Here is a 14,374-nt window from a genome sequence, read left to right on the forward strand (position 1 = left end):
AGCATTGGCTTTTTATAATTAATTGCAATAATCAAGATTGTCTTGGATAAATTTTTCAAAGCCTTTGCAGAAATCAGAACAAAGATTTTTTGATAGTAACGGTAGCTCGAAGTAGAGTTTGGTGGGGAGGACAGGCATGGAGATGCAGATGAGGAGGCTAGGATGTAGGCCCCTTTTCTCTTTTCTTTCCTTCTTTTTTATTGAGAGGGTGTCTCGCTCTGTCTCCCAGGCTGGAGTGCAGTGGCGCAATCGACTCGCTGCGGCCTCCACCTCCCAGGCCCAAGCAATTCTTGAGTAGCTGGGATTACGGGTGTGCGCCACCACGCCGGGTGACTTTTTCGTGTGTTTTTAGTGGAGACGGGGTTTCACCATGTTGGCCAGGCGGGTCTCAAACTCCTGACCACAAGTGATCAGCCCACCTTGGCTTCCCAAAGTGCTGGGATTACAGGTGTGAGCCACCGTGCCCGGCCTAAAAACATTCTTAAAATCGTTCTAAAATCCCATTCGTTTATATTTAACAAATGTCTCTAAATTACTGGAACTGGAAAATCCATCTAACATAAATAACAATTCTATGTAAATCTATAGTACAGAGTTTTCAGAATATAATCTCATTTTATCTATTTAGAAATTTTGAGAACTAGATCAAACAAAGGTTTTTATTTTTATCTACTTACAGTATTTGTAGGGGGAACAGCTTTACAGAAGATAAAAAATTTGAGTTCTCTCAATATAGTTAAGAAAAACATTTTTACATGAAAAGTTTAAATATATCAGCAAAATAATATAGTGAATATTGATTGTGAATGAATTACCCTAAACAGAAGAGTTTTTAAAATGTAAATAAGCCAAGTGTGGTAGCTTAGGTTCATCCGACACTTTGGGAGGCCCAGGTGGGAGCATCCCTTGATTCTAGGAGCTCAAGACCAGCCTGGGCAACTAAAGGAGACCCTGTCTCCACTAAAAATACCAAAATTAGCTGGGTATGGTGGCATGGCCGGTAGTCCCAGGTACTTGGGAGGCTGAAGTGGGAGGGACACTTGAGCCTGGAAGGTCAAGGCTGCAGTGAGCTATGATGGTGCCACTGCACTCCAGCCTGGGTGACAGAGCAAGACCCTGTCTCAAAAACAAAATAAAAGGTGGGCACAGTGGCTCGCCCTTGTAATTCCAGCACTTTGATAGGCTGAGGTGAGCGGACAGCTTGAGCCTCAGGAGTTTGAGAACAACCTGGGCTATATGGTGAAACTCCATCTCTACTATTAAAACAAATATTAAAATAAAAAGAAACAAAATGTAAGTAGAAGCTAACTTTTTATAAAATAAAGTTATCCGTATAGAGGTATTATCATTATCTCCTTCTGAATACTCCCCCCAATAGACAGTATTTGGAGTTGCCAACATGATCATGTTGTTCTATTGATTTATTTTTATTTTTACTTTTATTTTTGAGACAGGATCTAGCCGTGTCACCCAGTGTAGTAGTGCAATCAGGGCTCACTGCAGCCTCAACCTCTTGGGCTCAAGTGATCCTTCCGCCTCAGCTTCCCAAGTAGCTGGGACTACAGGCAGGCACCACAACACCCAGTTAAATTTAAAATTTTTTGTAGAGACAGGGTCTCACTTTGTTGCCCAGGCTGTTCTCAAACTCCTGGAATCAAGGGATCCTCTCACCTGGCCCTCCATGTAGTGTTGGAATTGCAGGCATGAGTTCCCACCCTTGGCCACACATTATTTTAAACTATGAATTTGTTCCTCTCCAGTGCAAATAATATACCAAATCAAAAAACAGTTATAGTTCTGCAGTGGTAAACGAAAGTGTGTCTCTATTACTAAGATGCTCATCCTTCAAGACTGAGCTAAATGTGAAGCCAGTCTGAAGACATTCTGAGGCAAAATTAATCATGTTCTTCTTTGTACTTCTGTGGCATTTGTTTGTTCCTTTTTTTGAGACACGGTGTCACTTTGTGGTCCAGGCTAGAGTGCAGTGGTGTGGTCTTGGCTCACTGAAGCCTCGACTTTGGACTCAAGCAATCCTACCATGTCAGTCTCCTGGGTAGCTGGGACCACAAGCACACACTACCATGTGTGGTTTATTTTTTGTTTTAGGTTTTTAAATTTTTTATTTTGTAGTGACGGGGTCTCCCTGTATTGCTCAGACTGGTCTCAAACTCTTGGCCTCAAGAGATCTTCCTGCCTAAACCTCCCAAAGCACTGGGATTACAGGTGCAAGCCACGACGGCCGGCCACGTTTTGTATATTGTGGTATCTCAATTATATTACATTATATTCTAGCCAATTTTCAGGTGTTTTCCTCCACTATTTAAGCACTGTGGAGTCCCAATTTTATCTAGTATCTTTGTATCCTCTGCTCCTAGCTCAGTCCTGACAAGTCACTCGGTACCTCCTTAACAAGTAATGAATCAATGTGTATATAGATGTGAATGATTTCCGAAGACAAATTTGATAACACCTATCAATATTACATGAACAAATTCCATTTATTTTCCTCCAACCCGATGACTGAATTAAGTTATCATTCATTTTTGTTCAAATCGTATATTCTTCCTTCTGTGCCAAGAGGCTGGAATCATTTTCCGCAAAGGAAACAGTTTTTAGGGATGTCGTCCACGAGAAAAAAAAGATTTAACCCTGGCTTCTGGGCTTTGTCATTCTCGCACAGCTCTCTGCTCTTCCACACTGTTATAAAGAAGGTAAAACTCTAGGAAGGAGGAGCCGCTCAGCCAAGAACAGAGCGGCGGGCTCCCAGCTCAGCTGGCAGGTAACGCGCGTTGCGGGGAAGGGGGAAGGCGGAAGGCGGGGGGCGGGCGGCAGATTCTGCGCACGCGCGGGCATCCCAGCTGCCCGCCAGGCATCCGGGGCTGTGGTTGCGCCGCTTCTGCAGTAGTAGGGTGGGAAGCCGTGTCTTGCCGGCGTGGGCCTCTGCAGCTGGGGCGTCCGCAGCCGGTAGTCACTCGCGGGATGCTGTTTGTGGCGTTAGGCCGCCCGTGGGCGGTCGAACTGCGTCTCGGCGGAAGTAGGATTGCATTGTGTGCGGCCGCCACGCTGCGAGGTCCTCGGGCCTTTGTCTCCCGGGCGTCCTCCTGCAGCAGGCCTTCGGGGCCGGTAGCCGGCGGGAGTACGGGACCATGGGGAGCCGCGCGCCTTCTCCGGCTTCCGGGCCGAGCGCAGGTCGGGCGTCCGAGGTCTGGTGTCCCAAGTGAGGCGGGGAGGGCGGGCGTCGCGTCGGGCCTGGGGAGCCCCGGCGGCTCTTCGCTACCTCTCCCGGGTGTCCGTGACTGGAGCGCGGGAGGAGCCCCCTCTGCGGGGCTTGGAGAAGTAGCAGGCCGAGGGCCCCGGGGTCCTCAGCCTCCGCGAGTCCAGGAGAAAGGCTGGAAAGTGCTTGCTTTTATGGTGGTTCCAAATCCACAGGGTTTGTGTTGACGACTATATGTAGTTTTCTACCCTTGAGCAGAAGCTTAGAAGTGTTAATTTGCAAGAAATTGGATGCAGCACCTGGAAATAGAACCGAAAGAGCCAGGTTAACCTGACTTTGAGCTTGTTTTACTTTTATTAGGTGGCTGTACTTTTAAGAATTACTTTGGTCCCTTGGAAAGGGGGAGGATGCAGATGTTAATTCTTTTATTTTGGTCTGAATAAATTGTCTCCTAATTCTACTCTGTAAAATATCAGGATTGGCAAACCTGGTTAAAACTTGGAAGAAATGCTTAAAATGGAAATTGGAATCTAATTCCATTTCAGGATTGAGGAATTAGGCATGCCTTTTACATTTTGAAGTGTGTGCACTGTGAAACTCGTTTTCAGATGTTTGGGGAACTCTTCTTTTCCCTTGAAATTTGATGTAGGATTTCAAGTAAATTTTATTTCTTTTTTTTGGAGGTGAAGTCTCACTCTGTCACCCAGGCTGGAGTGCAGCGACGTGATCTTGGCTCACTGCAACCTCCGCCTTCCGGGTTCAAGCGATTCTCCTGCCTCAGCCTCCCCAGTAGTTGGGATTACATGCGCACTCCACCACACCCCGGCTGATTTTTTGTATTTTTAGTACCGACGGGATTTCACCGTGTTGGCCAGGCTGGTCTTAAACTCCTGACCTCAAATGATCCTCCTGCCTTGGCCTGTGAAAGTGCTGGAATTACAGGCGTGAGCCGCTGTGCCCAGCCAAATTTTGTTTCTTGGCAAGAAATAAGACCAGGGGATACACAGTATTTACAAGGTCTTTAGAGAAAGAATTGATATCTTTTAATACTATTGTACAAATATTTTAGAAGTATTTATAAAAGGCCTGGACTTGAAATATAATCTGAACTTGCAAAGTGTTTTACTTAAATTATTTTAGTAAAATTAAATTTTATTTTTTAGAGATGGGGTCTTGCCATGTTGCCCCGGCTGACCTTGAACTGCTAGGCTCAAGTGATCCACCTCAGCCTCCCCAGTAGCTGGGGCTACAGACATGTTCCATTACACCTGCTAAATGTATTTATTTTTTGAAAAGGTGTTGCATTTAAATAGAATGGAAATGATGTCCTCATTAACAGTGGAGTAGAAGAAACTGTTCCACTAATGCCCAAGGTCATACTAGAAACCTGAGAGCTGGGATGCAAAGCTAACAAACTCCAACTCTGCAGTTTTCTACTTGTGACTAGAATTAAGGCAGGCCATTCTATCAGCCAACTGATTTCTTTAGCTCTGTAGATTATTTGGGAGAATTCCTTATGTCACCTCGTGTGACAAGTTCTCTTCATTACAATTTTATTTTATTTGAGACGGAGTCGCACTTTGTTGCCCAGGTTGGCGTACAGTGGTGTGATCTCAGACCACTGCAACCTCCGCCTCCTGGATTCAAGCGATTCTCCTGCCTCAGCCTCCCGAGTAGCTGGCAGGTGCCCAACACCACGCCCGGCTAGTTGTTTGTATTTTTAGTAGAGACGGAGTTTCACTATGTTGGCCAGGCTGGTCTTGAACTCCTGACCTTAAGTGATCAGCCCACCACAGCCTCCCAAAGTGCTAGAATTACAGGCATGAGCCACTGCTCCTGCCCTCTTCATTACTGTTTTAAAAATAAACTTAAACCAGGCATGGTGGCTCATACCTGTAATCCCAGCACTTAGGGAGTCCAAGGTGGCAGATCACTTGAGGTCAGGAGTTCAAGACCAGCCTGGCCAACATGGTGAAACCCCATCTCTACTAAAAATATGGAAATTAGCCAGGTGTTGTGGCAGGCACCTGTAATCCCAGCTACGCAGGAGACTGAGGCAGGAGAAATGCTTAAACCTGGGAAGCGGAGGTTGCAGTGGTGAGCCGCGATCGTACCACAGCCCTGCAGTCTGGGAGACAGAGCGAGACTCTGTCTCAAAAAAAAAAAAAACTTTAAAAATTTAAGAAGGTTGGTCGACCATAATGATCCCTGTTTCAATAGATCCCTGTTTGTTGGGAAGGATATGTTCGATGCTTACATACGCCGTCTGACAAATCAGAAGATGGAAGGCTAATTTATACTGGCAATATGGCCCGAGCAGTGTTTGGTAAGTAATTGGAAGTGAGGGTACTTTTTTTTTTCTCTTTTAATTGTAAAAATATCCTTACTATATCTTACTTGTTGTTATGGCATCCCTTAATTACAATGCGTAAGGAAAGTTAGATTTTCATTTTTTTCTTGAGGTGTGTTGATAAGATGTAGAGAACTTTGCATTTTTAGATTTTTATTTGAGACAGAATCTCACTGTGTTGTCCAGGCTGGAGTGCATTGGCATGATCTTGGTTTACTGTACTCTCTGCCTCCCATGTTCAAGCGATTCTCCTGGTTCAGCCTCCTGAGTAGCTGGGATTACAGGCATGTGCCACCACACTTGGCCAATTTTTGTGTTTTTAGTAGAGACAGGGTTTCACCATGTTAGTCAGGCTGGTCTTGAACTCCTCACCTCAAGTAACCCACCTACCTCGGCCTCCTGAAGTATTGGGATTATAGGCGTGAGCCACCACACCCAACCTCTATTATGTTTTAATATTTGGAAGGGGTAACTTCCCCTCATTGCTTTATTTATTTATTTATTTTTGCTGCTTTTGTTTTTCCAAGTGAACTTTAAAATTAACTTGTTTAGGATCTCAACTTTTTTATTTTCCAAACAGATGGTATTTTTTATTAGGATCATATTAAAATTATAAATTAAAGGTAAGATAAATTTACATTTTAAGTCATTTTTTATTGTGGTTAGATAAACAAAATTTTTCACTTTAATCATTTTGAAGTATACAGTTTAGAAGCCATTTTTTAAAAATAATTGTTATTTTTTAGAGACAGGGTCTCTGTCATCTAGACTGGAGTGCAGTAGTGTGATCATAGTTCACTGCAGCCTCAAACTTGTGGACTTGAGTGATCCTTCCACTTCAGCCTCCCAAATAGCTAGGCCTACAGACACGTGCCACCACCCCTGGCTAATTTTTTTTTTTAAGCTAGTCAAATTTAGCAGTGGGGGCGTTGTATACCAACTTCAGTGACACCAATGTTAAGTTCTGATAACTCATTACCATCAGACCAGCCTTGGCTAATTAAAAAAAATTTTTTTTGTAGAGACAGGTCTTCCTATGGTGCCTAGGCTGGCCTCAAACTGGTCTCAAGCAGTCCCCCTGCCTACACCTTACAGTGTGCTGAGATTACAGGCATGAGCCACTGCACTGCGCTAGAAGTCATTTATTTTTAATCTTTCTAAGGTAATAGGTAAAAATGGTATCTCAGTGTTTTATTTGTATTTTTTATTATTTATTTATTGAGACAGAGTTTTGCTCTTGTTGCCCAGGCTGGAGTACACAATCTCGGCCCACTGCAACCTCCACCTCCCGGGTTCAAGCAATTCTCCTGCCTCAGCACCCCCAGTAGCTGGGATTATAGGCGCATGCCACCAAACCTGGCTAATTTTTGTATTTTTAGTAGAGACAGGGTTTCGCCATGTTGGCCAGGCTGCTTATCTCAGTGTTTTAACTTGAATGTCTTTCCTTACTAAAGAAGTTGAATATCTTTCCCATATGTTTCTCTCTCTCTTTTTTTTTTTTTTTTTTTTTTGAGATGGAGTCTTGCTTTATCTCCCAGGCTGGAGTGCAGTATGCAATCTTGGCTCACTGCAGCCTCTACCTCCTGGGTTTAAGGATTCTCCTGCCTCAACCTCCTGAATAGCTGGGATTACAGGCACATGCCACCATCCCCAGCTAATTTTTGTATTTTTAGTAGAGATGGAGTTTCACCATGTTGGCCAGGCTGGTCTTGAACTCCTAACCTCAAATGACCCAACCACGTCAGCCTCCCAAAGTGCTGGGATTACAGGCATGAGCCAGTCCCATATGTTTTTTAACCACTAGTGTTATTTCTTTGGTGATTTGCTGTTTTAATCCTGGGCATTTAGCCTGATAGAATTTACCATGTTTGAATATTTTATGTTAGATATACTGGAGTGCTTGTTAATAGAGAGTTTTGTTTGATAATCTGCTCTCTGAATCAACTTCTGTAGTACAGTATTAGTAAGGATCTTTAAGTAATGTTAACTACTTTATTGTGGAACTGAGGTAGGGCCACTTAAACCCTAAAGCAGATTTCCTGCCTGGAGAGGCAGTGTATTCTAATGGTCAGTGGCATGGATATTGAAGTCAAAATATGTAAAGTCCTTAAAACAGAGGTTGGAATATAATAAGCACGGTATTTATGGTTTGATTTTGTTGTCTTGAGCTGATACAGTAAGAAGAAAAATGGAAGAATTAGTGGGATAGATTGATTCTTTTATAAAATTTACAAGTATTGATCCTCTCTCTTTTTTTCCCATTTAGGTGTGAAATGTTTCTCTTATTCTACGAGTCTGATTGGCCTTACATTTCTGCCATACTTTCTTACACAAAATAATGCTTTTTTTGAAAGCATGTCTCTGCCTGTTCAAATCGTATTTTATGGCATCATAGGAAGCTTTACGTTGATCACCCCAGTGCTGCTTCACTTTATTACAAAAGGCTATGTCATTCGATTGTACCATGAGGCCACAACAGACACTTATAAAGCCATTACCTACAATGCTTTGCTTGCAGAAACGAGTACATTGTTTCACCAGGATGATGTGAAGATTCCAGATGCTACACATGTGTTTACCACATTTTATGCTAAAACAAAATCACTGTTAGTTAATCCAGTGCTCTTTCCAAACCGCGAAGACTTTATCCATCTAATGGGTTACGACAAAGAAGAATTCATTTTGGATATGGAAAAACCCAGTGAAGAGAAACAGCATAAAGATGAGAAATGAGCCTATTTTTAAATGTTTGTGCTTAAATGTGATTTACGTTTTAATGTATAATAATAAAATAGCCTTTTGCATTCTGTTAGTGACTGATTGTTAAATAATTTGAATTATCAAAGCTTTTAATTTCCAGAGAATGATGTTTATTTATAATAAAGCAAGATATGTTTGGAAACCAAAACGTAGTATCTGCCATTCGTGTTTTAGAAAAAGATATGTGAATAAATATGTTCATGCTGGTATAAGAGTTCTGTATTACTGTGGTTGACTCTAAACTGGGGATCTGATGTCAGTAGCAAATGGGAGAGTTACTTTATTCTTTGTATATGGATTTTTCTAAGTGTATAAATATTTTCTGACATTAAAAGACATTTTCTCTTTGAGGAAGACACAGTTATAGGTGGTGCGGAGCTGTGGTCCACCTGCTCTTGCTCCTGACTCACTGCTCTTTGCTCTTGCCTGAGGACCAAATCTGTCAGGAAGCTGGCTAGGAAGCCTTGCAGCAGCCTTGGCTTTTAAAGATACCAGAAAAACACCCGTGGAGTCAGAGGTGGCAATTCACCGAATTCAAATCACTAACGAGTTGCAACGTAAAATCCCTGGATAAGTTGTGTGCTGACTTGATCAGAGGAGCAAAGAAAAAGAATCAGTGAAAGGACCAGTTTGAATGTCTACCAAGACTTTGAGAATCACTACAAGAAAAACTTGTGAAGGTTCTAAGACATGGGATCGTTTCCAGTTGAGAATCCACAAGCGACTCTGACTTGCATAGTCCTCAGATTGTTAAGCAGATTACTTCCATCAGTATTGAGCCAGGAGTTGAGATGGAAGTAGCCATTGCAATGCTTAAGTCGATTATTTTCATAAATAGATTATCAGTTGTTAAAAATTTTTTTTTAAACCCCAAAATTTCAAGAAATTCACAAATTATGGGAACAGTTTTAAGTCTCCTTTGGTTCAGAACACAGGTTTTTGCCTAACCCCTGGAATGATTGCCCATAAGAACATGTGCAGTTGAACTGGTGGTTAGCTATAAGGCAAATGATAAGTAGTGTTGTCTTCAGTAGTCTTAATTTGTTTCTCCAACTGTGCACTCCTCCCTTGGTGGCACCCTATGGGTTTAGGAAAACCACTGTTACTAAGTAGGTGAAAAATACCTTGTGTAAAATTGCTGTCTCTATGCTAGCTTCGTCAAGAATATCCATTGTAAGATTTTTTACCTCTTGTAAAGTGGAGATTGACTCTTGCCAAGGATTTTTAGCTAGGAACAAGAGGCCTCAAACCACACTATTTAGATCAGTAGATATTTACTAAGTGCCCAGTATTGTGCTGGTTACTAAGATCATAGTTAAGAACAAAACACCCAGTCTGTCTTTATGGAGCTACCTAACATTGTCTACGGCCACCATGATAGTAAATTTAAACTTTATGGTGTACATGTGTATGAGGGAGATTGATGGGGAAGCAGCAGGAGCATCTGATCAAAGAGCTCATTCAATTCCCGGGCTTCTAGAAATTTATTCATAGGAGATAAGACAGCAAAGCTGTCTTTCTGAGACTTAGAGCCTGCCCTCTGCTTGGATTGTCCAGCTCACCAGACAGAATTCTCACCGCCATTCCTGTGTCATCTTCTGCTCAGGGTGGGTTTCTGCCTGCTTGCTCCTCTGTCCTTTGTCCCGTAGATGTAGCCTAGCAATGAATGAGAGATGTCTTTCTTTTTTTTTCATAGCAACCTACTAGATAAGGCAGGCTTGTCCAACCCGCAGCCCAGGATGGCTTTGAATGTGGCCGAACACAAATTCATAAACTTACATTTTATTTTTGAGATATATTTTTTAAACTCATCAGCTATCAGTATATTTTATGTGTGGCCCAAGACAATTCTTCCAACGTGGCCCAGGGAAGCCAAAAGATTGGACACCCCTGAGATAAGAGATATCTTTCTATAAAAAGTTATTCCATGATCAAATGTTTATTATGGATACATTAGAAAGTAGAAGGAAGAAAGAGGCTGGGTCTGGTGGCTCTTGCCTGTAATTGCAGCTACTTGGGGGGCTGAGGTGAGAGACCCGCTTGAACCTGGGGAATCAAGACTGCAGTGAGCTGGGATTGCACCACTGCACTCTATCCAGGGTGACACAGTAAAACCCCATCTCAAAAACAAAAAAGGAAAAATCACTCCTAGTTCCCCCTAGAAAAAATTGCATTGTTTACATTTTAAAGATCTCTTCCAATATTACCTCTCTTCACAACTTAAGTACAATATATTTCTTTATGTTATAAATAAAGTTTCAGTGCTGCAAAAGAAATAGCACTCAAATATAAAATTTTCTTCTTCTCAGCAAGGCAGTTTACTTCTATAGAAGACTGCGCCCTCACAGATGGAGCAATGGTGAGTGCACACCTGGACAAGGGAGGAAAAGGGGGTCTTATTCCTGACACACGTGGTCCCTGCTGCTCTGTCGTTCCCCTATTGGCTCCGGTTAGACAGCACAGGCTAAACTAATTCCGATTGGCTAATTTAAAAAGAGCGACAGGGTGAGTGGTTTGGCGGGAAAAATGGTTGTGGAGAATGAGCAGGTAATTGGAATGAGTCAGGGTGGAACAGGTAATCGGAAAACGTTGGTTTACGAGGAAGTTAAGCTTAAAAGTAGAAGGTAAAGAATTGAACATACTGACATATTGATTCTTTGAAGGGAAATTTAGAACTCGTGTCTAACATTTACATGTTCTATATCCATGTGATCATTTTATCACTGTGCTCTCGGTCCTGCAGCTGTGAGGAGGACGCTCTGCAGATTCACTGCTCACTGGCTTCCTCCCCCGTGTCCCTGTGACCGTCCGAGGGGAAGATGACCTCAGGAGTGCAAGTAGCTGATGAAGTATGTTGCATTTTTTATGACACGAAAGTTCGTAAATGCTCCACACAAGAAGAAATCAAGAAAAGAAAGAAGGTTGTCATTTTTTGTCTCAGTGCAGACAAAAAGTGCATCATTGTAGAAGGCAAAGAGATGGTGGAGATGTTGGCATAACCATAACTGATCCTTTCAAGCATTTTGTGGGAATGCTTCCTGAAAAAGATTGTTGTTACGCTTTGTATGATGCAAGCTTTGAAACAAAAGAATCCAGAAAAGAAGAGTTGATTTTTTTTTTTTTTTTTGTGGGCACCAGAACTAGCACCTCTGAAAAGTAAAATGATCTATGCAAGCTCCAAGGATGCAATTAAAAAGAAATTTCAAGGCATTTTATCACTGTGGAGTGGAGTGAAAAACTTGTTTTTATTGGTTGATATCAGAATAATTCTTCAGAAAACAACTTGGTAGTCTAGGGGAAAAATATGCTTACACTAAGTGGGAAAAGTGACATCTTAAGGGCATGATCTGGAGTGAGAAACTAGGATAGAGAAAGGATCAGCATGCATAAGATAACAGGATGATTCATCACTGAAATAATCAGCAGAACCAACTCAGGCCAAGGTTAGGAGAAACATAGGCACCTCCCTCATGCCACTTTGCTACTCTATCCCAGGCAGAGTAATCTCAGGAAGACTGGGAAGGTAATGAATCTCTCACTGTTTAGGGAAAGTGAATCATTTATTTGCATCACAAAAGTTACCTATTTGCATGTGAAAAGGCAGGGTGATCCTAGCTGACATCTGGGTTACATCAGGTAATAACCCCGTTAACAATAAAATATTGCAATCCTTTTCCCTAATGCAGATTTCACCGCACTGAAAGGCTTTTGGAAGCAAAAGTAACAAGATGACCATTAGATATAAATGACAGTCTTAGCTTGAATGTATTTGTAAAAATTTTATTCTGATTCTTTTAGAACACCTTGTACTTGCTTTTATTTTTATTGAGAATTTCAAACACAGAAGTAGAAGAGTACAGTGAACCTGCATGACTCTGTCATTCAGATTCAACAATGACCAATTTATAGTCAATATTGTTTCATCTAGACCCTAATCATTTCTCCTCTACTTTTTGGGGAAAGCAAATTCCAGTCATAATAATATTTCTTGCTTAAGTATTTACTTTTGTAACTCTACAAGATGAGGACTTCTTTAAAAATGTAGCCACAATACCATTATCAGATCTACAAAAACGAAACAACCCCACAGCTCTAATGTCATCAATCTATCAGTCTGTTTAAATTTCCAATTGCTTCATAATTTTTTCCCACATTTGGTTGGATTTAAGATTCAAATAATCAGACCAGAATGAAGAGTTGGTTAAAAAAATTATATATGTGTGTGTGTGTGTGTATATATATATCTCCAAATAAGTTTCATATCTTACACATATCAATTGTTTAAATGGCTTTTAAGACTGTTCTAAAAGACATTTAGAAGACATTTAGACATTGAGTCTACCCCCTAGACTCAAGCAATCCTCCCACCTCAAGCCTCCAGGGTAGCGGGACTACAGGCGTGTGCCACCATGCCCGGCTAATTTTTGTATTTTTTGTAGAGACAGGGTTTTACCTGTTGCCCAGGCTGATCTTGAACTCCACCCGTCTTGGCCTCCTAAAGTATTGGGATTACAGGTGTGAGCCACTGTACCGGCCACGCCTTTCCATTTTTTTTCCCTTGCAAATTATCTGTTGAAGAAATAATTGTTTGTCACTTAGATCTTCTCATGGTCTAGATTTTCTACTTGTATCCCTGAGCTGTATTTTAACATGTTTCTCTGTCTTCTATATTTCCTATAAATTGATAAGTAGATCTTAAAACTTCACCAGAGTGAGGTTTGATTATTTTGGACAAAACTACTTTTATAGATGATCATATTTGTTATCTTGTTGCGTAACGAATTACCCCTAAAACTTACATGCTTAAAGCCACAATAAACATTTCTAACACTGCACAGTGTCTGTAGGTGTGGAAATGAGGAGTGGCCTAGCTGAGTGGTTTTAGCTCAAGCTCTCTCAGGAGGTAGCTGGTGCTGCTGTCATCTGAAGGCTGGGCTGGGGCATGAGGAACCCCCCGTTTCCAAGATGGCTCACTTACAAGACTGAGAGTGTGGTACTAGCTCTTTGGCAGGAGGCCTCCGTTTCTCACCACATGGATCTCTCTTTAGTGCTTCTTGCTTCTCCCAGAGTAAGTGATCCAAGACAGTAAGGTTATACAATGTGTTGTGTGACCTACATGAAATTTGCACACTGTCATTGCACAATACTTTATTGGTTACACAGTCAGCCTTATTCGATGTTGGAGGGGATTCACAAGGACCTGTACACCAGGAGGTAAGGATCATTGGGAGCTATTTGGAGGCCAGTCCCCGTAGTATTCTCCCATTAAGAGGTACATAATGTTGTTTTGTCTTTGTGATGGTAGCAACCATTGATGCTCAATGCGTAAGTCCATCAATTCATTAGATGTTGAAAAATGGTTATATTCTATTATTCCTTTTTCACTTATTAGCTGAAATACTTCTAAAAATAGAGCTAAAAGCACAAGAAGGCAAGAGAAATTTGCCCCTCTCTGCTATTTGGTAACTGAGTAGTTCAGTTTGTGTGGAAAAGTCAGGATAAATGCTTGATTCTGTCCTTTTATTTGCTAGTTTTAAAAATAGATTTGGTTTCCTAGCATCATCTGTTGGTAAGTAGACTTAAAAAATACGTTATGAGGCTGGGCACGGTGGTTCACGCCTGTAATCCCACCACTTTGGGCACCACTTTAGGAGGCTGAGGGAGGATTGCTTAAGGCCAGAAGTTTGCGACCAGCCCTGGCAACATAGTGAAACCCTGTCTCTAAGAAAAAACTAAAAAAATTAGCTGGGCATAGGGGTGTATGCCTGTAGTCCCAGCTACTTGGAAGCTCAGGAGGGAGGATCACTTGAGCCCAGGAGTTTAAGGTTGCAGTGAGCTGTGATCATGCCACTGCCCTCCAGCCTGGGTGAAAGAGGTAGATCCTGTCTCACAAAAATGATAAATAAAATATTATGAGCTTATGGATTTAAATATATTAAAGTATTTCAACTTATTGCAATTACTATCTTATTAATGTTCATATAGTCATATGGATAGGCTAAATAATGGCGCAAAATGTTCACCTCCTAATCACTGGAAGCTGTGAATAT

At 41.6% G+C, this 14,374-nt stretch overlaps 1 protein-coding gene and 1 pseudogene across 2 annotated transcripts; both read left to right on the forward strand.

Annotated features, from left to right (window-relative positions):
- Positions 1–2,828: 2,828 nt before the first annotated feature.
- On the forward strand, positions 2,829–8,538 carry TMEM70 (transmembrane protein 70). 2 transcript variants are annotated; one of them, XM_008000905.3, is made up of 3 exons: positions 2,829–3,189; positions 5,435–5,540; positions 7,831–8,538. In XM_008000905.3, the coding sequence occupies exons 1-3, from the start codon at positions 2,980–2,982 to the stop codon at positions 8,295–8,297; spliced, it is 783 nt and encodes a 260-aa protein (XP_007999096.1). In that variant the 5' UTR covers positions 2,829–2,979; the 3' UTR covers positions 8,298–8,538. The 2 variants fall into 2 exon arrangements, with proteins under 2 accessions (XP_007999096.1, XP_007999097.1); XM_008000906.3 differs by having other exon boundaries at positions 2,831–3,203.
- Positions 8,428–9,376, forward strand: LOC119624775 (small ribosomal subunit protein uS10-like; annotated as a pseudogene).
- Positions 9,377–14,374: the final 4,998 nt, after the last annotated feature.

This window comes from Chlorocebus sabaeus, chromosome 8 (assembly GCF_047675955.1).
Source record: "Chlorocebus sabaeus isolate Y175 chromosome 8, mChlSab1.0.hap1, whole genome shotgun sequence".
In the NCBI taxonomy this organism is placed as follows: Eukaryota; Metazoa; Chordata; class Mammalia; order Primates; family Cercopithecidae; genus Chlorocebus; species Chlorocebus sabaeus.

Excerpts from the sequence above, each read along its gene's own strand:
- TMEM70 (XM_008000905.3), top strand. The coding sequence starts at position 2,980 with ATGCTGTTTGTGGCGTTAGGCCGCCCGTGGGCGGTCGAACTGCGTCTC. Across the intron at positions 3,190-5,434 it reads GGCTTCCGGGCCGAGCGCAG|ATCCCTGTTTGTTGGGAAGG; the intron begins GTCGGGCGTCCG and ends CTGTTTCAATAG. Across the intron at positions 5,541-7,830 it reads TATGGCCCGAGCAGTGTTTG|GTGTGAAATGTTTCTCTTAT; the intron begins GTAAGTAATTGG and ends TTTCCCATTTAG.